We start from the raw sequence: 23,706 nt of genomic DNA on the forward strand, positions 1-23,706 counted from the left end.
ACCTAGTCTACAGACACTAACCCTGACCTCGTCTACAGACACTAACCCTTCTAACCCTGACCTAATCTAAAGACATTAACCCCGACCTAGTCTACAGAGACTAACCCTGATCTAGTCTACAGAGACTAACCCTGTGCTAGTCTACAGAGATTAACCCTGACCTCCTAACAAATACCAGCACATATTCACACTCCCTCTTGTGGCATCACAAGGGAAAAAGGTACTAGTTATAAGACATCGCTAAAGCTGGTGGATAAATCAAGATAGTTCCCTCAGGCCTTTTACCATTGGGAGAAAAAAATGTAATTTCCTTTCTGCTTCACAAGGTGGCTCTCCCTTAGACATCAATGTGATAGCAGCTGGGTCTGGTCTGCTTAGTTCACTGACTTCAGTTGATCCACTGTAAATGAAATATGACTATTCCAGAGTAAATAAAATAGTTCATAATGCTGTGAATGCTGTGATGAAATTTAGGCGGGTCATTATAGGCTAGTGTGGTAATTGGCTAAAGCACATAAGCAACAAGTTGCTAAAGCAACTCTGCCTATCCAATTGTACTGTTTTGTGAAAAGAACCCAAACTTGTCACACCTTCCACAAGCTTCCAATAATAGATAGGCTAAATAAAATATAGAATATTCGTTACTGTCAAATATTTCTGTGGCTAGAAGGCACGGCAAATTCTGCCCCATCTGGTCGTAGGCCTATTGAAGAACATGGTCGTATATTCATTAGTGCACATGGTAACAAAATGTTTTGCAACGAAAACGAAAACAAGGATTTCTTATTGGACAAATTCAGGTAGGTCCCTCCCCTTTTCGGCCCGTTTGCTTCAGTTTGTTTCCTAGTGAATACGCAGCTATCCCAGCATGGCTGACAAGTTGTTGTGGACATAGACACACCCATTGATATGTTATTAGTCAGTAGTGTAATGTACTGAAGTAAAAATACTTAAAAGTACTACTTAAGTCGCTTTTTTGGGTATCTGTACTTTACTTAACTATTTATATATTAGACAAATTTTACTTTTACTTCACTACATTCCTGAAGAAAATATTGTTATTTTTTACTCCATAAATATTTTCTGACAACACAAAGTACTCATTACATTTTCAATGCTTAGCAAAACATGAAAATTGTGAAATTCATGCACTTTTCAGGAAAACACGTGGTCATCGCTTCTGCCTTATGGTCTCACTAAACATAAATGCATCTTTTGTAAATAATGTCTAGTGTTGGAGTGTGCCTCTGGCTATCCGTACATTTTAAAAACAAGAAAATGGTGCCGTTTGCTTTGCTTAATTAATATAAGGAATTTGAAATGATTTATACGTTTACTTCTATTTTTGATACTTAAGTATATTTTAGCAATTTCGTGTACTTTTGATACATCGTTAAGTATATTTAAAACCAGATACTTTTCGACTTTTACTCAAGTACTATTTTACTGGGTGACGTTAACATTTACTTGAGTAACTTTCTATTATGGTATCTGTCCTTTAATTCAAGTATGACAATTGGGTACATTTTCCACCACTGTTATTAGTAGGCCGGGTAAAGTCTAAAAGTACATCCTGTGAACAAAAATCAACAGCAATTATTGAAGACAAATGAACAGTTTCCAGTTGAATAGAAAAAAAACGTAAGCCTAAAAGTGTATCTTTGTGCTAGCATAGATAACCATAGGCTATGCTCAATCGATTGCACCATATTCTCTATGACTAGGTGAATTCTGTCATCGTTTGTCACTTTTTACATAACTCGATGAGTCGCCTAACATGTCACTGTCATACGTTGGTCCACTCAATAGTGCTCGAGTGTGGTGTGTCAATTACTTTATGGCGTGTGCCCATGGGTGTTTCTCAATGGAAAATATGAGTCCCACCCACCGTCCTTATATACATACAGGGGCTGTAGCTTGAAAAAGAGCGCAGCCAGAACAAGGCGTCTAGCGAACCAAAAGTAAGTGGCAAACGAAATGCAATTTTCGGTTAAATCAAATGTGACCTAGCCTTGTAGATCAAATATTTCCAATAGCGATAGCGCGCAACTGAGTTTCTTGTAGATGTGTTATTGACACGTCGCTTTCTTCAGAAATATATAATTTACTAGCGAGCCTTCTTCCTCGAAGGATATGATACGCAATAACAAAATGTCTCACAGAGAACATGATAAAAGTAGGCTAAGCGGTTAGGCCTATCGTTATAGACCTATTTGAAACTATGTTTGCGTAATTTGCCTGACAACGCGAAAGGCGGTCTTCCAGAGCTTCGGTAAATTGGCTTGTCTTCTTCCGATTAGTAGGCCTAGTGCAGAAAACCTTTACAACGCAAAATTACAACTAGTAAATACCAAATTTAACGTTTAGCCGGCGCCTGAAAGTCGACCAAAAAGGTACTGATATATTTACATTTTTTACCTTGGTTCGATGTTGACTGATGCACAATATTTTGCTTCTGTCCATTTTGACAGTTGCTGTGCTGTCATTTGGTGTAGAGGCAGTCAGTGTAAGGCTATTCCTAAAACGTTAGTATAAGCGTCGCCCTATGGCTATTCTCTCATTAATTCAATGTTGAAAATGACATTTAGAATAAGAATGTTTAACTGCCTAGAATTATTTATTTCTTCAAATATTGTGTAATAGGCCAATCATGTGGATGGAAATAAGACTTATTTTTCTTTGGGGTCTACTACATACAGCAAAAGAGTTGTTTGAACTTTTGGATAGGCCTGCCTATACACATTTGAGTCACTCGGAAGTTATTTTCAAACCATCTATTTTTGTATGAGTTGAAGGCCTCAACAGCCAACACCCATCATGTGTATTGTATTGAACACTCCCATCCCCCCCCAGCAAACATGGTTGGTGTACACAAGGAACCCAAATGGCTACTTACATTTATACAGTCCTTTATAAATGTGTACCGTTCCTCACATTTTATCAATAGAAAAGGTGTCACATTTCATTGTAATCTATCAAAGCGATTGTGTCAGTTGGTAGCCTAGTTCTTCAGTTAGCCTCTATTTGCCACTGATTTTAGGTTTGGTTATTATACAGTAATAGCCTTTATCGGCTTTAGTGAGTAGGCCGAGCAGGGGTCTTAGTCAAATGCTGTTTTTGTGTAGATGAGATTTCGTCAGTCACAATTTCACTCCAGTATTACACTTGCTTAACGTTAGTTGAAATCTGTAAGCCTCAGGACAATGATAGAAGGGGAAATACATTGTGTTGAAATTAGTATTTTGTACATGGGTTAGATGAGAATCATTCATACGTCTTACTCTTTTCGACAGCGTGGTTGACTCCTGTTTGGACTTTGGCTTTCCCGTCAAAACAGTACGATGTATTATTTCGAAATTTGTGACGTTCGCGCACACACATTTTTTAGGCTTGTCTACTGCCGCGTTCACGTGGTAGCCGGAACTAGAAAACTCAAACATTTCCGACTTGCTAACTGGTTGTAGTTATTGGGCAACAGTAGGGATTCTTCAAGTGTTTGTCATTGAACGACAGACGACTATTTTTCCAGTTTTCCACTTGAGAAATACTGCACCAAACGTCTAAGATGTAATATTGCGTAACTAAGACCTCGTTTTTACGTCTACTGGCTACAGCGTCTCAAGAAGGACAAACAGTAATATTGCTGCTTGTTTCTCGTTTTACAAGCTAAGGTATTTTAAGGTAATATGCGAAAACAGATATGCACTTCGTCTAGTCGAGATCTGCAAGGAGTAAACCGAATCTATGGATGGACGCCTTTAAACTGTAGTCTTATACGCATGCACAGTACATTAAATAGGGGATTACGGTGTAATAACAGTGTAGTAAGTCTTTACATCATAAATATTATACTGTATCATCTAAAAGTGAACTTTTGCTGAGGTGTAGTCGGTGATATAAAATGGTCTGAAACATAATTCATATTGCTCACATGTTCCCTATTCAATCTGAGAGAGAATCATATCTGTTCTACACTATACATATCTATCTGAACATTTTCTAGCCTAACCTTACATCCTTCTGAACAGGCCACTGATGTAGAACTGTGTTCCTATTCAAATACAGCAGCAGTCTGTCATTCTTTCCCCTGTCCTTAAAATGCAAATTATGAGAAGGGATTGTGTACATGGAGCCATGGATTGAACAAGTTGGCATATGAAATGGGAGTATGGGTTTTTCACACTCAGCAGCATAATCACTGTCAAATAACAAGCAGTTGTACTGCCAACACCAAAAGTAACAAAAGCAAAGGAGAGTCAAGGTTGGGTCATTTGAAATGTAGTATTTCAGTGTACAGTAAGGCTTTAAATAGATATTCTCCCATTTTAATTAATTATTTCTCAATTACTATTCAAGATACACACTGTATGTATGTCTTCTTCCAGATGGCATTTCCTTGTGCTAGATTTCAGGAAAATACTCAATTTCATGAACATCGTAGTTCCATTTCACACAGTATGACCCAACCCATAAATTGTCCATGTTAACAATTAAGCCATCAGCTTAGGGAACCCAGATTCCTTAAACCTTGGGTCATCCTGAGGAATTCAGCCTTATTTCTCCTCCACAGTTTAACTTCATTGAGGGTGGAGGGGCCCACTGTGTATATGGGCGTGTTTCTAGCTCTGTAGTTGCTATGGACACCACAACACCAACCTGTGTGTTCACGCCACAATTTGAGTCCTAAAACTTTGTTTTTACAACAAACAGATGTGTGGCACTAACTGTGTGTCCAACTGCCATATTGTGTATCTGTAAGGCAGGAGGTGTTCCTGTCATCATGACCTAACCAGGAACAGAAAAACTCCTGGCTTTATAAAATGCATTTACACATTAAACAGGCCTTATATTTGGATATTTTTCTTTATTTCAGACCATAAACCATGAGCTATCCAGGATACCCTCCTCAAGCCGGTGGCTACCCACCCCAAGCCGGTGGCTACCCACCCCAAGCCGGAGGCTATCCACCCCAAGCCGGAGGCTACCCACCCCAAGCCGGAGGCTACCCACCCCAAGCCGGAGGCTACCCACCTCAGGCAGGCGGCTATCCCCCTCAAGCAGGGGGTTACCCCTCTCAGGCTGGAGGTTACCCCCCTCAGGCTGGTGGCTATCCTCCACAGCCTGGAGCTGGAGGGTACCCAGCCATGCCCCCGGCAGGTAAGGCCTCAGCTCAACAGATCATGATTGGCCTAAAATATGCAGACACGTCCAGTATTTCTTACAGGTACAAGGTATATCAAATGTAATGTAATCTAAGGGAGACACAGACAGACAGAAACATAACGACATGGTCAAGAAAAGAGGATAGGGTACTGCTGGACAGACTCAGAGACTGAGTGTTTCTGTCATCCTGTATCTCAGGGCCAGAGATCATCATGAGGTTTAGATGTAAAGTTGTGGTGCATGCGTTGTGTTTTGTAAACAACCTCTGCTGTGCTGAGAGACAACACTCACAGACCAACTAGTGTCTGACACAGTCCTCCCATTCTGTGTGCCCTGAGAATCATTACATATCTGCTGACTAGAAGCCGAGGTTAGTCACATATATTGGCAAGTGTGAACAGTTCATTGCCAGTCCTGGTGTCTCACTCCAAAGTCAATGTATTTACCTCTCTGGCCTAGCACAATCACCAGACATTTATTGAAACCTTACTATGAAATCTTAGCACTTTCTATGTTGTTTTGAAAAAAGCACTTTTTTGGTAACAATTGATCGATTGATTGTTTAAAAGCATATACAGCCACAACATAATAGCAAAAGCAGTACATACTACATACATACTATTATAATAATAATCCTATATCAGTTTGTCAGTGATTTGCCATAAACTGTTTAGTGACATATACACCCATCTATGTCACCTGTTGCAGGTAGTTGGGGAGGTGGTGCTGGTTTCCCCACCATAGGTGTTGATAATCTGTCCAACCCTGGATTCAACGCAGGCAATCTTCCAGGCATGGTAAGTATGGCATGAAAATACATCCATCACCCCAAATCACACAGAGAATATTCTCAACATGCCTGTACTTCATCCCCCTTCAGATCATTGCGTTAAATATTTCAGTTAGCATGAATTGCATGGCCAATATTGGAAATCACAACCCAATTATTGACTGGTAAGACTTTTATAAAAAATAATCTATGTTGCAGCTTTCTTGTTAACCTTTCTTCAAAATCTCTCTTGCATGATGAAAATAATATGGCTCGTAATTAGCTAAGATACTGCTTCAAAAATGTTATAATTTTCTGCAACCTCCTCTTTCACTGTTGTAATCCTTCAAAACGACATGTTTTGTATAATTTCTTTATGTTGCATTGTCTTTTATTTTCTTTGTCATCAAAACACAACAGCAGATGCTGTATTACCTATAATACATGATTGATCATCTGCAAAACAGCTTAGCGTGCATAATAGTTTAAACCAATCGGCGTACTGTCTGTGCATATTTTTATTGGATGCCCATTTTTCTTCCAATCACAGGCCAACCAGATCTCATCATCCATGGGGGGCTTTAACCCCAACCCTGCCATGTTCACCTCTGGTGGGTACCCCCAACATTCCCCCCAGCCCCCTAACCAACAGCCCCATGGCCTGTACCCACAGCCAGGTGGGCAGATGCCCCAGACTCAAGGCCCAGGCATGGGCTACCCAGGCCAGCCCATGCCTGGCTACCCACAGGCACCCTCACCCAACCCCTCCATGCCTGGTTACGGGGGAGGACCAGCGCCTAACCAGCCCATGCCAGGGTACCCTCGTGCCCCGTCGCCCAACCCGTCCATGCCAGGATATGGAGGTGGAGCCATGCCCGTCGCTCCTGCCATCAACGTAAGAGACACTGGGAAGATTTAACCCTATTGTGACAATAGTACTTCAAAAGACTATTTAGGACAGGTTTACATCCTGTTAAGTGTCCATACTTCATCCATGGGTTTCAACTTGGATATCTGAGTGTTCTGCAACAATGCTGATAGTGTTTCTATAGTTTTCTGTTTCTTCTTGAGATGTCAATGATTACAGATTTGACAGGAGTTTTACTGGCAGCTAACACTGAAAGGGTAAAGCAATCTGGAAAATGCCCTCTTCTTCCCTGTTCTTCCAGAGAGGATTCCGGGGAAGCATCAAGGATTATCCAGGAGCAGACCCACTGAGAGATGTGGAGGTTCTGAGGAAAGCCATGAAGGGCTTTGGTGAGTTGGTTACATAGGCCCAGTCAAGAAACAGCCCCTTATACACTATAGTGGTCTAGTGAGTGAGTTAGACCCTCTTCAGAAACAACCCCATACCCTTATATAGGGGTCTAGCGAGTGAGAGACTGTGTCCGAATACCCATACTAGTGTACTACATACTTAAAGTGCACACTATGTACTCCTGACTGGCTTGAGTAGGTGGGGCAGGGCTGAGTGCAGGTGCATTTTCCAAATTCAACGGACATGTCTCATATTAACCAGCCAATTTCCAATTCAATTAATTTATCTAAACTCTGAATATAATATGAATTGAGTTTTAGGCCTACTCAGGCTGGTTATAGGCAGATTATCACATTCTACCTAATGGAGTTATAGGCCTACTCAGGCTGGTTATAGTCAGACTATCACATTCTACCTAATGGAGTTATAGGTCTACTCAGGCTGGTTATAGTCAGACTATCACATTCACTCTCTACTGTAGCCCATATAGCCAATCTATGCTATTTAAAAAGGACTAAAGACAGAAACAGATCATTTGGTTTCATTTCAACATATTTATTAGTTAATAGGCAGAATCTACCACATACCCAAAACTGATTTGTGAAGTTGCTGGAGGCAAAATGCAAAACTGGAGAAACAGGAAAAAGTGATCTATTAGTAAAACCAAAGTGCTGTAACATATATAAATGGCATCAAATAGCCTAGTACACACCAAAACTTGTCAAATGTTCTAATCAATAGACTATTGCACAGGAAACGTGGACAGTCAAGCGCATCGCAAATTCAGAACCGCTGGACAGCAACATAACAAACAAAAGCACTGATCATAGGGAAGGAGATCAGAATGACTGCTAAGGCTTGATCCATCAATTAAATAATAAATAGGTAGCCTAGCCTACAAAACTAAAACATATGCTCAAATCAAAAGGCCTGATTAACATGACATCAATAATGCAGCCACATCCCGATACCCGTTGTCGACACATTCAGAAATCAAAAGATGGTTTAGTATTTAGTTTAAAAGCTCTGACAAAAACCAAGAGAACAAAATACACTTTCCAATGAGAAAACAGAAATCCAATTAAAAAATACTTCTGTTTTCATAGATGTAGCCTACGATGCAATACTTGTGATCATTTTAAGAAGAACAAAAACTACATAGCTTACATTTGAACAAAACCTCAGAAGCTTCGCTATTCGGAATCTTCCCAATTAACCTTTTAATGCAATGGTCTAAATCAGCGTCACTCAGTGTTTCTTGGTAGTCTTAAACAAATCTACTTTGAAACAAAAGTTTACACCTCACACACGTGGTTATGGGCCCGGAAGACACATTTCAGTTGAATGCATTCAGTTGTACAACTGACTAGGTATCCCTTTCACTTTCCATGTCAGACATAGAGATGTATTACATTTTGAGTTTGCATCCCAATGTTACACTATAAACTGTACATCACAGAAGGGTGATTTGGTCATTCCACTGCAGGAACGGGTTTTAAGTAGCCTAGTTAGTTGTTTGGCCACTTGTAGAGAACTAGGGCCTATCACACGCAGCCCAGATCTTCCAATGCATTGTGGAATAGTGTGCATTGAATTTTACTTGATGAAGCTCCGAAATTAGTATACCATCCTGGCATTTAGGGATCCTGAGTGGCGCAGCTGTCTAAGGCACTGCATCGCAGTGCTAGAGCCGTCACTACAGACCCGGCTTAGATCCCGGGCTGTATCACAACCGGCCATGATCGGGAGTCCCATAGGGCGGCGCACAATTGGCCCAGCATTGTCTGCGTTAGGAGAGGGTTTTGCCGGGGGGATTTACTTGGCTCATCAGTGTATGCCGTCATTGTAAATAATAATTTGTTCTTAACTGATTTGCCTAGTTAAATAAAGGTTAAGTAAAATAAATACATTTAAACCATACTCGATTTTCAAAAATGAACTTACTATAAAACGTTCTATTTTCTCATAGTGAGAATGATCAATGCGCGATTGCGTTGTTTCGCATTATTGGTTGATTTCGGGAGCACATCCCCATATCTGATTATCAACTGTTGTCAAAGCAGAAATTACTATGAAATCTGGGCATTTAAAGTATACTCGAATTTTTTAAATACATACTATAAAACAATTTATTTTGCATACTCAAACAGCCTACTATTTAGGACGCAAGTATGGGTATTCTGACACGGCCAGTTAGACCCCATTCAGAAACAACCCCTAGCCCCTTATATAGGGGTCTAGTGAGTGAGTTAGACCCAGTCTAATATTGGAACCAGAAACAAAAATTGCATGCGTAATGGCCAGCTGTTAGAATAGGCCCTGTCCTGAAACAACCCCTTGCCAGTCCCATATACAATACACAGTGTAGATTTGAACAGTTAGCACAGGTATAATCAACACTAGCAGTTATGTTGTCTTCTATTAATGATCATCGATCTTTGAATGACTTAATTATGTATAAGGACCTGGTAATGTTGTTTGCTCAGCTACACTACTAAAAAATGATGTTCTAAATCCACCACGGGAAATGGATGGGCTGTTTGAATATGTGTTCTGACAGTGGACTTGTCCTACAGGTACTGATGAACAGGCCATCATAGAGCTGTTAGGAAGTCGCTCCAACAGACAGCGTGTTCCCATGCTCATGGCCTTCAAAACCTCCTACGGAAAGGTAGCTAATACAGTCATATTGACATTATACTATATTATACTATGTAAGTACAATATACATTTTCTTATAGCTTATTTCTTATTATAGAAAGACAATACAGTGATTATCCCGTGTGGCTCAGTTGGTAGAGCATGGCGCTTGCAACGCCAGGGTTGTGGGTTCAATTCCCACGGGGGACCAGGGTTCAATTCCCATGGGGGGACCAGGATGAATATGTATGAACTTTCCAATTTGTAAGTCGCTCTGGATAAGAGCGTCTGCTAAATGACTTAAATGTAAATGTAAAAATTATGACCATACATTGTTTCTTATAATTTCTTCTGAAAGGAATAGGCACGACTCTCACTCCCATTTAAACACTTGATACCTTATTTATCTAATTCAGTTTTTAGGGAACAATGAAATAAGTGTTACAGCATCATAAAATGGTCTGAATATGTTATCCTGAAGTGAGAGTCCTGAAGTGAGAAAGTGTATTCTCTAGTGTGTGCCACTGATATCTAAACAGCAGCTGTTGGTTCTGCCAGTAAACGACTCGCTGAGGGATCTGATTCTTTATTAGCTACAGCCATACCCAGAACACGCATGGCACAGCAGTTGAACACGCATGGCACAGCAGTTGAACACGCATGGCACAGCAGTTGAACACGCATGGCACAGCAGTTGAACACGCATGGCACAGCAGTTGAACACGCATGGCACAGCAGTTGAACACGCATGGCACAGCAGTTGACACAGATGGCACAGCAGTTGAACACAGATGGCACAGCAGTTGAACACACATGGCACAGCAGTTGACACAGATTGCACAGCAGTTGAACACAGATGGCACAGCAGTTGAACACAGATGGCACAGCAGTTGACACAGATTGCACAGCAGTTGAACACAGCTGGCACAGCAGTTGACACAGATGGCACAGCAGTTGACACAGATGGCACAGCAGTTGACACAGATGGCACAGCAGTTGAACACAGATGGCACAGCAGTTGACCACAGATGGCACAGCAGTTGACCACAGATGGCACAGCAGTTGAACACACATGGCACAGCAGTTGAACACACATGGCACAGCAGTTGAACACACATGGCACAGCAGTTGAACACAGATGGCACATCAGTTGACACAGATGGCACAGCAGTTGAACACACATGGCACAGCAGTTGACACAGATTGCACAGCAGTTGAACACAGATGGCACAGCAGTTGAACACAGATGGCACAGCAGTTGAACACACATGGCACAGCAGTTGAACACAGATGGCACATCAGTTGACACAGATGGCACATCAGTTGACACAGATGGCACAGCAGTTGACACAGATTGCACAGCAGTTGAACACACATGGCACAGCAGTTGAACACACATGGCACAGCAGTTGAACACAGATGGCACAGCAGTTGAACACAGATGGCACAGCAGTTGAACACAGATGCCATCAGCACTTGAAGTGGACTGAAATAAGTACCTCTATTCATTTGACCTCTCTAACCCTGTTCATGGACAGCCACCCTCCTGGAAATTGTAACTCCAACCCTGTTCCTAGAGACCCAGCCTCCTGGTGGTTTTCACTCCAACCCTGTTCCTAGAGAGCCACCCTTCAGCTTATCAAGCAGCTAGTTATTATTATCAGTTGTGCTAGATTAGAGTTGGAGGTTAAACCTACAGAACGTCAGCTCTCCAGGAACAGGGTTGGAGGTTAAACCTGCAGAACGGTAGCTCTCCAGGAACAGGGTTGGAGGTTAAACCTGCAGAACGGTAGCTCTCCAGGAACAGGGTTGGAGGTTAAACCTACAGAACGGTAGCTCTCCAGGAACAGGGTTGTAGGTTAAACCTGCAGAACGGTAGTTCTACAGGAACAGGGTTGGAGGTTAAACCTACAGAACGGTAGTTCCACAGGAACAGGGTTGGAGGTTAAACCTACAGAACGGTAGTTCTACAGGAACAGGGTTGGAGATTAAACCTACAGAACGGTAGCTCTCCAGGAACAGGGTTGTAGGTTAAACCTGCAGAACGGTAGCTCTCCATGAACAGGGTTGGAGGTTAAACCTACAGAACGGTAGTTCTACAGGAACAGGGTTGGAGGTTAAACCTACAGAACGGTAGTTCTACAGGAACAGGGTTGGAGTAAAAACCTACAGAACGGTACCTCTACAGGAACAGGGTTGGAGAACCCTGCACTATACTATATAGACTTACTGCCAATATTCTAAAAGAGGTGCCAGTCCTCAAGCAGTACAGAAAATTACGGTGTCTGTATTCAAGACAGAAAATTCAAGGTGCTTGTTCGCTGAATTGCTGAGCACCAGCCCAACTCAAAGACTGCTTTGATAGCATTGAATTATACCAAGCTTGTATCCCCTTACCTTCCCAGGATCTGGTTAAGGATCTTAAGTCCGAGCTGTCAGGGAACTTTGAGAAGCTGGTGCTGGCCATGTTGAAGACTCCATCCCAGCTTGATGCATACGAACTGAAGGAAGCCATTAAGGTTTGTGAAAGGGTTTTTATAATCACTGACATATTCCCTCTTCTTAACATATGTGTGTGTGTGTGTGCGTGCGTGCGTGTGTGTGCATGAAAACGAGTAATGTTTTGTTTTGTGTTATTTTTGTGTTATTAACTAGCTAAACTAACTTAAAGAACAGAGAAAGACAAATCATACTTGGTATATAATAATATCCCTGTTATAACCTCCCAGCCATTCTCTGCTGTATGTTCTGACAGGGCGCAGGGACAGACGAGGCGTGTCTGATAGAGATCCTGTCCTCTCGCTCCAATGCAGAGATCAGAGAGCTCAACCAGGTCTACAAGACAGGTGAGTTACATTCAAACACTGTTCAGGGAGACAATGTTAACAAGGAAGTTGTATATTTCCTTTCAGAAACACACCACGCCTCGGTTGTATTGGATTGTGGAAGTGGACTGTGTGTGTTATTTCAGAGTATAAGAAGTCTCTGGAAGATGCCATCAGTGGGGACACCTCAGGACATTTCCGTAGACTCCTCATCTCTCTGGCCCAGGTACAGCCCATGGCCCATAGATATAGAATAGTGTATACATTCTAAATACATATACATATAGGAACAGTACATATAGATGGATGATTCATTATGTGTTGTGTTTGTGCTCTCAGGGTAATCGAGATGAAAGAGAGACGGTGGACATCTCTGTAGCTAAACAAGATGCTCAGGTACCGTATATTGCCATTTCTTATCTATTACGACCTTGTGACGTCTAATCTACATACTGTAGTATGTCTTCAGCATACGTCGGGCCATGAGTTTTTCATGACCACGTGATTTGAGCAGGAAAAACTCTGGACTCTACACAACATATTAGAAATCTCTACCTACTCATTGAAAGATGCCTGTGTGTATTGTGTGCCCTCTGTCCAGGCACTGTATGCTGCTGGGGAGAACAAGGTGGGAACTGATGAGTCCAAGTTCAACGCCATCCTGTGTTCTAGGAGCAAACCCCACCTCAGAGCAGGTAACTACAGGGGAGAGGAATGGTACTGTGACGACAGAAGTTAAATATCTATGAAATATAAATTAAATGTATATAAAATATCAATTTAATGTATATGAAATATCAGTCCTCTGGTGCTCTCCGCTCACCTTGACTCGTAGCTAGAACTTTTGCCGCTACCTTATCCGTGTGTGCGTGTGTGTAGTGTTCCATGAGTACCAGCAGATGTGTGGCAGAGACCTAGAGAAGAGCATCGACAGAGAAATGTCTGGAGACCTGGAGAGTGGAATGGTGGCCGTGGGTAAGGGGAAACCTTTTGGTTAATACACACACATGCACTGCCATGCCTATACAGGTCTATCCGGTGTCACACCTACACATTTCTACACATGCACACACTAACACTACGTAGCACCCAAAACAATGTGCACCACCCACCCACACAACTATGTCTTACTATACTATACCTGTGAGGACTTTTTGTGGAGCAACAATTGATTCCCATTCAAAATCATATTTTTGGACCTCCCGAGTTGGGCAGCGGTCTAAGGCATTGCATCGCAGTGATAGAGGCGTCACTACAGACCCGGGTTCGATCCCAGGCTGTATCAAAACCGGCCATGATCGGGAGTCCCATAGAGCACCGCACAATTGGCCCAGCTTCGTCCGGGTTAGGGGAGGGTTTGGCCGGGGAGGGGCTTTACTTGGCTCATCGCACTCTAGCGACTCCTTGTGGTGTGCCGGACACAGGCGGACCTCGGGCATCAGGTGAACGGTGTTTCCTCCGACACATTGGTGCAGCTGGCTTCCGGGTTAAGCGAGCGGGTCTTTAAGAAGTGCGGTTTGGCGGGTCATGTTTCGGAGGACGCATGACTCGACCTTCGCCTCCTGAGCCCATTGGGGTGTTCCAGCGATGAGACAAGATCGAGAAAAAGGGGGTAAAATATAAATAATAATAATAATTTCCTAACCCTTACCGTAACCCCGAAGCCTAAAATTGTCTTTTTACAAGTGAGGACTGGCAAAATGTCCTCACTTCTCAGAATTGTTGTTGGTTTACTATTCTTGTGAGGACTTCTGGCACTCACAGATATAGTAAAATGTGTACACATACACACACACACACACACACACACACACACGCACACACGCACGCACCTACAGTACCAGTCAAAAGTTTGAGTTTTTCATAAATAAATAAAAATATGAAATAACGCATATGGAATCATGTAGTAACCAAAAAAGTTTTAAACAAATCAAAATATTTTTGCCTTGATGACAGCTTTACACACTCTTGGCATTCTCTCAACCAGATTCACCTGGAATGCTTCTCCAACATTCTTGAAGGAGTTCCCACATATGCTGACCACTTGTTGGCTGCTTTTCCTTCACTCTGTGGTCAAACTCATCCCAAACCATCTCAATTGGGTTGAGGCCAAATTTATTGAATGTGTTAACACCAATGAGCTTGAAAAGTATTGGGACAGTGATAAATGTTTTGTTGTTTTGGCTCTTTACTCCAGCACTTTGGATTTGAAATAATACAATGACTATGAAGTTCCTGTCAGCTTTAATTTGATGTCATTTTCATCCATATCGGGTGAACTGTTTCGAAATTACAGCACTTTGTTTACGTAGTCCCCCAATTTTAGGGAATCAAAAGTATAGGGATAAATTCACTTAAATGTGTATTAAAGTAGTGAAAAATGTAGTATTTAGTCCCATATTCCTAGCACGCAAAGGATTACATTAAGTTTGTAACTCTACAATGCATTTAAATGCATTTGCTGTTTGTTTTGGTTGTGTTTCAGATTATTTTGTGCCCAATAGAAATTAATGGTAAATCATTGATTGTGTCATTTTGGAGTCACTTTTATTGTAAATAAGAATAGAATATGTTTCTCAACACTTCTACATGAATGTGGATGCTACCTTGATTACGGAAAATCCTGAAGTAATTGTGAAGAATGATGAGTGAGAAAGTTAAGAGGCATAAATATCATACCCCCCCAAAAATGCTAACCTCCCCTGTTATTGTAATAGTGAGAGGTTAGCATGTCTTATGGGTATAATATTTGTGCATCTGTAACTTTCTCACTCAATCAGGCAAGTGATTTTTTTGGGCCTCCAAAAATTGTTTTTGGTCAAAGACTATAAATCACCAGAAATTCTGCAAAAAATGTGTTTAATTTAGGAAATCTGTTCCCAAGTCTTCCCACAGAAAAAAGACATGTGATTGTGTCAAATCAAATGTTCAAATCAAATCAGAATTTATTAGTCACATGTGCCGAATACAACAGGTGTAGTAGACCTTACAGTGAAATGCTTACTTACAAGCCCCTAACCAACAATGCAGTTTAAAAAATACAAATAAGAATAAGAAATAAAATTAACAAGTAATTAAAGAGCAGCAGGGAAATAACAATAGTGACACTACAGTGGGGCAAAAAGGTATTTAGTCAGCCACCAATTGTGCAAGTTCTCCCACTTAAAAATATGAGAGAGGCCTGTAATTTTCATCATAGGTACACTTCAACTATGACAGACAAAATGAGGGGGAAAAATCCAGAAAATCACATTGTAGGATTTTAATGAATTTATTTGCAAATTATGGTGGAAAATAACGAAAGTTTATCTCAATACTTTGTATAAACCCTTTGTTGGCAATGACAGAGGTCAAACGTTTTCTGTAAGTTTTCAAAAGGTTTTCACACACTGTTGCTGGTATTTTGGCCCATTCCTCCATGCAGATCTCCTCTAGAGCAGTGATGTTTTGGGGCTGTTGCTGGGCAACACGGACTTTCAACTCCCTCCAAAGATTTTCTATGGGGTTGAGATCTGGAGACTGGCTAGGCCACTCCAGGACCTTGAAATGCTTCTTATGAAGCCACTCCTTCGTTGCCCGGGCGGTGTGTTTGGGATCATTGTCATGCTGAAAGACCCAGCCACGTTTCATCTTCAATGCCCTTGCTGATGGTAGGCTTTGTTACTTTGGTCCCAGCTCTCTGCAGGTCATTCACTAGGTCCCCCTGTGTGGTTCTGGGATTTTTGCTCACCGTTCTTGTGATCATTTTGACCCCACGGGGTGAGATCTTGCGTGGAGCCCCAGATCGGGGTCTTGTCAGTGGTCTTGTATGTCTTCCATTTCCTAATAATTGCTCCCACAGTTGATTTCTTCAAACCAAGCTGCTTACCTATTGCAGATTCAGCCTTCCCAGCCTGGTGCAGGTCTACAATTTTGTTTCTGGTGTCCTTTGACAGCTCTTTGGTCTTGGCCATAGTGGAGTTTGGAGTGTGACTTTGAGGTTGTGGACAGGTGTCTTTTATACTGATAACAAGTTCAAACAGGTGCCATTAACACAGGTAACGAGTGGAGGACAGAGGAGCCTCTTAAAGAAGAAGTAACAGGTCTGTGAGAGCCAGAAATCTTGCTTGTTTGTAGGTGACCAAATACTTATTTTCCACCATAATTTGCAAATAAATTCATTAAAAATCCTACAATGTGATTTTCTGGATTTTTTTCCCCTCATTTTCTCTGTCATAGTTGAAGTGTACCTATGATGAAAATTACAGGCCTCTCTCATCTTTTTAAGTGGGAGAACTTGCACAATTGGTGGCTGACTAAATACTTTTTTGCCCCACTGTATATACAAGGTGTACCGGTACAGAGTCAATGTGCGTGGGAACCAGTTAGTTGAGGTAATTGAGTTAATATGTACATGTAGGTAGAGTTATTAAAGTGACTATGCATAGATAATAACAGAGAGTAGCAGCGGTCGTAAAAGAGGAGGTGGGGGAGTGGGGTGGGGTGGGCAATGCAAATAGTCTGGGTGGCCATTTGATTAGATGTTCAGGAGTCTTATGGCTTGGGGGTAGAAGCTGTTTAGAAGCCTCTTGGACCTAGACTTGGCGCTCCGGTACCACTTGCCGTGCGGTGGCAGAGAAAACAGTCTATGACTTTGGTGGCTGGAGTCTTTGACAATTTTTAGGGCCTTCCTCTAACACTGTCTGGTATAGAGGTCCTGGATAGCAGGAAGCTTGGCCCCAGTGATGTACTGGGCCGTTCGCACTACCCTCTGTAGTGCCTTGCGGTCGGAGGCTGAGCTGTTGCCATATCAGGCAGTGATGGAACCAGTCAGGATGCTCTCGATGGTGCAGCTGTGAACCTTTTGAGGATCTGAGGACACATGCCAAATCTTTTCAGTCTCCTGAGGGGGAATAGGTTTTGTTGTGCCCTCTTCATGACTGTCTTGGTGTGCTTGGACCATGTTAGTTTGTTGGTGATGTGGACACCAAGGATGTTGAAGCTCTCAACCTGCTCCACTGCAGCCCCATCGATGAGAATGGGGGCGTCCTTGGTTCTACTTTTCTTGTAGTCCACAATCATCCCCTTTCTCTTGATCACATTGAGGGAGAGGTTGTTGTCCTGGCACCACACGGCCAGGTCTCTGACCTCCTCCCGATAGGCTGTCTCGTCGTTGTCGGTGATCAGGCCTACCACTGTTGTGTCATCGGCAAACTTAATGATGGTGTTGGAGTTGTGCCAGGCCGTGCAGGAGGGGACTGAGCACACACCCCTGAGGGGCCCCTGTGTTGAGGGTTAGCGTGGCGGATGTGTTGTTACCTACCCTTACCACCAGGGGTGGCCTGTCAGGAAGTCCAGGATCCATTTGCAGAGGGAGGTGTTTAGTCCCAGGGTCCTTAGCTTAGTGACGAGCTTTGAGGGCACTATGGTGTTGAATGCTGAGTTGTAGTCAATGAATAGCATTCTCACATATGTGTTGTTTTTGTCCAGGTGGGAAAGGGCAGTATGGAGTGCAATAGAGATTGCATCATCTGTGGATCTGTTGGGGCGGTATGCAACTTGGAGTGGGTCTAGGGTTTCTGGGATAATAGTGTTGATGTGAGCTATGACCAGCCTTTTAAAGCATTTCATAGCTACAGACGTGAGTGCTACGAGTCAGTAGTCATTTAGGCAGGTTACCTTAGTGTTCTTGGGCACAGGGACTATGGTGGTCTGCTTAAAACATGTTGGTATTACAGACTCGGACAAGGAGAGGTTGAAAATGTCAGTGAAGACACCTGCCAGTTGGTCATCGTATGCTCACATCCTGGTAATCCGTTTGGCCCTGCGTCCTTGTGAATGTTGACCTGTTTAAAGGTCTTACTCACATCGGCTGTGGAGAGTGTGATCACACAGTCGTCCGGAACAGCTGGTGCTCTCATGTATGTTTCAGAGTTATTTGCATCAAAGCGAGCATAGAAATAGTTTAGCTTGTCTAGTAGGCTTGTGTCACTGGGCAGCTCTCGGCTGTGCTTCCCTTTGTAGTCTGTAATGGTTTGCAAGCCCTGCCACATCCGACGAGCGTCGGAGCCGGTGTAGTATGATTCGATCTTAGTCCTGTATTGATGCTTTGCCTGATTGATGGTTCGTCGGAGGGCGTAGCGGGATTTCTTATATGCTTCCGAGTTAGAGTCCCGCTCCCTGAAAGCGGCATCTCTAGCCTTTAGCTCAGTCCGGATGTTGTCTGTAATCCATGGCTTCTGGTGGGGTATGTACGTACGGTCACTGTGCATCGATGACGACGTCATCGATGCACTTATTGATGAAGCCAATGACTGATGTGGTGTACTCCTCAATGCCATTAATATTTTATTGACCGAGTCACTGGTGCTTCCTGCTTTAATTTTTGCTTGTAAGCAGGAATCAGGAGGATAGAATCATAGTCAGATTTGCCAAATGGAGAGCGAGGGAGAGCTTTGTACGCATCTCTGTGTGTGGAGTAAAGGCGGTCTAGAGTTTTTTCCCCTCTAGTTGCACATTTAACATGCTGATAGAAATTTGGTCAAACGGATTTAAGTTTCCCTGTACTAAAGTCCCGGGCCACTAAGAGCGCCGTCTCTGGATGAGCGTTTTCCTGTTTGCTTATGGCGGAACACAGCTCATTCAGTGTGGTCTTAGTGCCAGCATCGGTCTGGGGTAGTATGTTGACAGCTACGAAAAATACAGATGAGGACTCTCTAGGTAGGTAGTGTGGTCTACAGCTTATCATGCGATACTTTACCTCAGGCGAGCAAAACCTCGAGACTTCCTTAGATATCGTGCAGCAGCTGTTGTTTACAAATATACATAGTCTGCCACCCCTTGTCTTACCATACGCCGCTGTTCTTTGCTGCCGGTACAGCATATAACCAGCCAGCTGTATGTTGATAATGTCGTCGTTCAGACTCGACTCCGTGAAGCATAAGATATTACAGTTTTTAATGTCCCGTTGGTAGTTTAATCTTCCTTGTAGGTCGTCAATTTAATTTTCCAATGATTGCATGTTAGCTAGTAGAACGGAAGGTAATGGGGGATTATTCGATTGCCTACGGATTCTCAGAAGCCAGCCCGATCTCCGTCCTCTTTTTCTCTGTCTTCTCTTCACGCAAATGACGGGGATTTGGGCCTGTTCCCGGGAAAGCGGTATGTCCTTCACGTCGGGCTCTTTGGACTCGTTAGACTCGTTAAAGCAAAAAAAAGCTTCTGCCAGTTCATGGTGAGTAATCGCTGTTCTGATGTCCAGAAGTTATTTTCGGTCATAAGAAACGACAGCAGCAACATTATGTACAGAATCATTTTTAAAATAATGCAATTTTTTTAAACAAAAAAACACATTTGGTTAGGAGCACGTAACACGTCAGCCATCTTCTACGGTGCCATGATACATGTCTCAATGTAATCAAGGTATGAAATTATTGTATTTGAAAATGATCTATTTTTGGCCTTAGTTGTGGTAAATTTGCAGTGTACAAATTCTTATAATTATGTTCCGGCCCCCCGACCATCTTCTCTGACAAAAATCGTCCCGCAGCTGAATCTAGTTGCCTACCCCTGCCTTAAGACACTGCATCTAAGTGCAAGAGGCGTCACTGCAGTACCTGGTTCGAATCCAGGCTGCATCACATCCGGCCGTGATTGGGAGTCCCATAGGGCGGCGTACAATTGCCCCAACGTCGTCCAGGTTTGGCCGGTGTAGGCCGTCATTGTAAATAAGAATTTGTTCTTAACTGACTTGCCTAGTTAAATAAAGGTTAAAAAATACAAAAGAAACATTTAAAAAAAGATTCATGCATATGTTTAAATTATATTATGTAAGTTAAACATAAAAATATATAAAAACAGTTTTATTAAAGTATATCTTTTTTTTACAGATTACTCTCATTACTGCCCCCACTACAAAAATGAAATACTTAAATACATGCGATTTTGTCCTTGAAACATTTAATTGAAATACTGTAGAATTCCATGAATTCCTATGGAGGACTGCTCCTACTGGGGAGTGACAATATGGCTGACCAGTGGCTTCAAAGCCTCTCAATGGTCAATACATAGCATCAGCAATCCAGGGTTTATATACATCATTGGTTAACACCCATAACTTTCTCATTGTTATTGTTGAAATATGTTATAGACGATGCTTTAACAATATGTGTTGCCACACTGTTGCTGCCTGAATTAGTAATTGTTGTTGTGTTTTTCCCCACTTGGCTATCATTGCTCAGGTTAATGGTACAGTAACATGCTTTTAGATTCATTTGACTGGATGACATTGTTATCTGACTGTGTATCAAGAGAATATCTCAACCTTACACCCTTGTGATGATGTGGTGTGTTGTGTGCTTCCATTACGCATGTTCGTCCAAACAGAAGTCATGTTGATGTGGTGTTTGAAAATGTATTTCACCGCTCAAACTACAGTCATATTTTCTCTGTTTTCTTCAACTCTCAAGTTCAGGTTTCAGATAGGACTTTATATACAATATTTTCAGTTGAATCCCTTCCTATCATTTTAAACCGTTTTGTTTGTTTGAGAGTTTCCCTCCCCTCGGATCTGTTTGTGCTCTTGCCAGTTCCATTGCTTTCATCGTCAACCCAAACGTTAGCCATGACAATGACTGACAAGGAGTTGGCATGATAGCACTAACAGACTGGGAATCGGGCTATGTTATCAGTCCCTCCCTCCATATAGCTGGGGTTGGTCTAAGGTTTAGTAGGTGATCAGTACATGCTGGGCATTCTAACCCTCTCCTCTCTCCGTGTTCCAGTCAAGTGTATTAAGAACACACCTGCCTACTTTGCAGAGAGACTCTACAAGTCCATGAAGGTAAGACACGCTCCCTTGCGGTCTGTCTGTCTGGGCTGATAGCAACACACTGTACATACACACAGTACAACAGAAATGTTCACGACTGATAAGTGCACATTGTTTAAGTTCATTACATTTATACTTTCCCAGTTACAATTAAATTACATTGTTATTACTGTAATTGCTTCTGATAATTGTACTCTTCAAATAAGTGCTTAGGTCCAGCCTGACCTGTGTGTTCGTGTTCTCAGGGGGCCGGGACCAAAGACAAAACCCTGATTCGGATCATGGTGACACGTTCTGAGGTGGACATGCTGGATATCCGTCAGGAATACGTCAAGAACTACGGCAAGTCGCTCTACACAGACATCTCTGTAAGTATCTCTCTTCATCACCACACACACACACACACACACACACACACACACACACACACACACACACACACACACACACACACACACACACACACACACACACACACACACAAACCTCCAACAATGCTACTGTTATAGAGCAGGTTGGGTATTCTAGCATGATGTTCTGGACTAGTTTGTTGATGTGTTTGTGTTGTTGTTGTTGTCTATGACAGGGAGACACCTCAGGGGACTATAAGAAACTGCTGTTAAAGCTGTGTGGAGGGAGCGACTAGAGGGACCATGTCAGCTCTCTACGGGATCTCCTCCACACTATATCCATTTACCCACTGGCCTATAATATAATCATTATCATAATATATGCCATTCTGCCAATCTGTCTGACTGTCTGTCTATGCATGCACCACAATCAGCAGTTCTGCATGCCATGCCATCCATTCTTTCAATGCAACTGTTGTCACATGTTATGATATGAGAACATCATGTCCTAAACCTGTTCCTTTTCTATATTTTCTATGAGCAACAAAGTATATATTTTTCAATAAGTTTTCCTTTGATTGGTGTTATATCTTAGTCGATCAAAATGCCCTTAAAGGTACAATGTGCAACATTGATTAGATTTGGAATTTAAATCAATATATATATATTTTTTAAAGATATATTTTATTTTAACCAGCCTGTGCCAATATTTTGCGTATCTAATTGTACAAGTTAATTCAGTACTAATTGATTTAGCTAAGCAATGTTGAATACGTTACTCTGATAAGAATAATTAGCAGCTAAAATACCAAAGTGGTCAGTTTATATTTAAGCAATAATGCCTGAGTGGGTGTGGTATATGGCCAATATACCACGGCTAAGGGATGTTGTTAAGCAGTACCTGGATACACCCCTTGGTATATTGTCCATATACCACAAACCCCTGAGGTGTCTTATTGCTATTATAAACTGGTTACCAACGTAATTAGAGCAGTGAAAATAACTGTTTTGTCGTACCCGTGGTATACGGTCTGATATACCACGTCTGTCAGCCAATCTGCATTCAGGGCTTGAACCGCCCAGTTTATAATTGTGTTTATATGGTGTGTGTACACTATCACTGTCGTTTACTTTCCTTTACACTCACTCATGTGTTTTCTGCTGTTTGCTACAAGCGCAAGTTTCAAGTTTTTAATGGTGCACAAGTACAGTGAAATGTATTTTTCTTTGAGCATATCTGTCAATATAACTCCAAACGTAAACCTCATTGCATCACAATTCAGTAACGGTGCTCTGATGATGACTATATCTGAAAATAAAGGTTGAGAAACACGGCTGTTGTTTCCCCTAGTAATTCCATCCATGCTAATGTTGTTTTGCATCATACTGTGTTTAGTCTTGAGGCAAGAAAGAGTACTATTTCCTGTTTCTGCTACTGTCATGACCCCAGCCCCCTGACATTTTCAAACAATGGCTAGTAAGTAGCTAGCAGGCTTACTTAATTTTACACTGAGTATACAAAACATTAGGAACACCTGCTCTTTCCATGACATAGACTAACCAGGTGAATCCAGGTGAAAGCTATGATCCCTTATTGATGTCACTTGTTAAATCCACTTCAATCAGTGGAGATGAAGGGGAGGAGACAGGTTAAAGAAGGATGTTTAAGCCTTGAGACAATTGAGACATGGATTGTGTGTGTGCCATTCAGAGGGTGAATGTGCAAGACAAAAGTATGAAGTGCCTTTGAACGGGATATGGTAGTAGGTGCCAGGCGCACCGGTTTGTGTCAAGAACTAAAACACTGCTGGGTTTTTCATGCTCAACAGTTTCCCGTGTTTATCAAGAACGGTCCACCACCCAAAGGACATCCAGCCAACTTGACAACTGTG

General features: G+C 42.1%; 1 protein-coding gene across 3 annotated transcripts; it reads left to right on the forward strand.

Moving 5' to 3' along the window:
* Positions 1-1,873: 1,873 nt before the first annotated feature.
* Positions 1,874-23,148, forward strand: LOC129836538 (annexin A11-like). 3 transcript variants are annotated; one of them, XM_055902858.1, is made up of 15 exons: positions 1,874-1,961; positions 4,874-5,157; positions 5,872-5,960; positions 6,483-6,827; positions 7,102-7,189; positions 9,767-9,861; positions 12,236-12,349; positions 12,586-12,676; positions 12,802-12,881; positions 12,995-13,051; positions 13,257-13,350; positions 13,535-13,630; positions 21,418-21,476; positions 21,710-21,832; positions 22,051-23,148. In XM_055902858.1, exons 2-15 carry the CDS (start codon positions 4,884-4,886, stop codon positions 22,108-22,110), a joined length of 1,665 nt encoding a protein of 554 aa, XP_055758833.1. In that variant the 5' UTR covers positions 1,874-1,961; positions 4,874-4,883; the 3' UTR covers positions 22,111-23,148. The 3 variants fall into 3 exon arrangements, with proteins under 3 accessions (XP_055758833.1, XP_055758835.1, XP_055758834.1); XM_055902860.1 differs by having other exon boundaries at positions 21,454-21,476; XM_055902859.1 differs by lacking the exon at positions 1,874-1,961 and adding an exon at positions 2,302-2,393.
* The last annotated feature ends 558 nt before the right edge of the window (positions 23,149-23,706 follow it).

This window comes from Salvelinus fontinalis, chromosome 37, assembly GCF_029448725.1.
Source record: "Salvelinus fontinalis isolate EN_2023a chromosome 37, ASM2944872v1, whole genome shotgun sequence".
Classification (NCBI taxonomy): Eukaryota; Metazoa; Chordata; class Actinopteri; order Salmoniformes; family Salmonidae; genus Salvelinus; species Salvelinus fontinalis.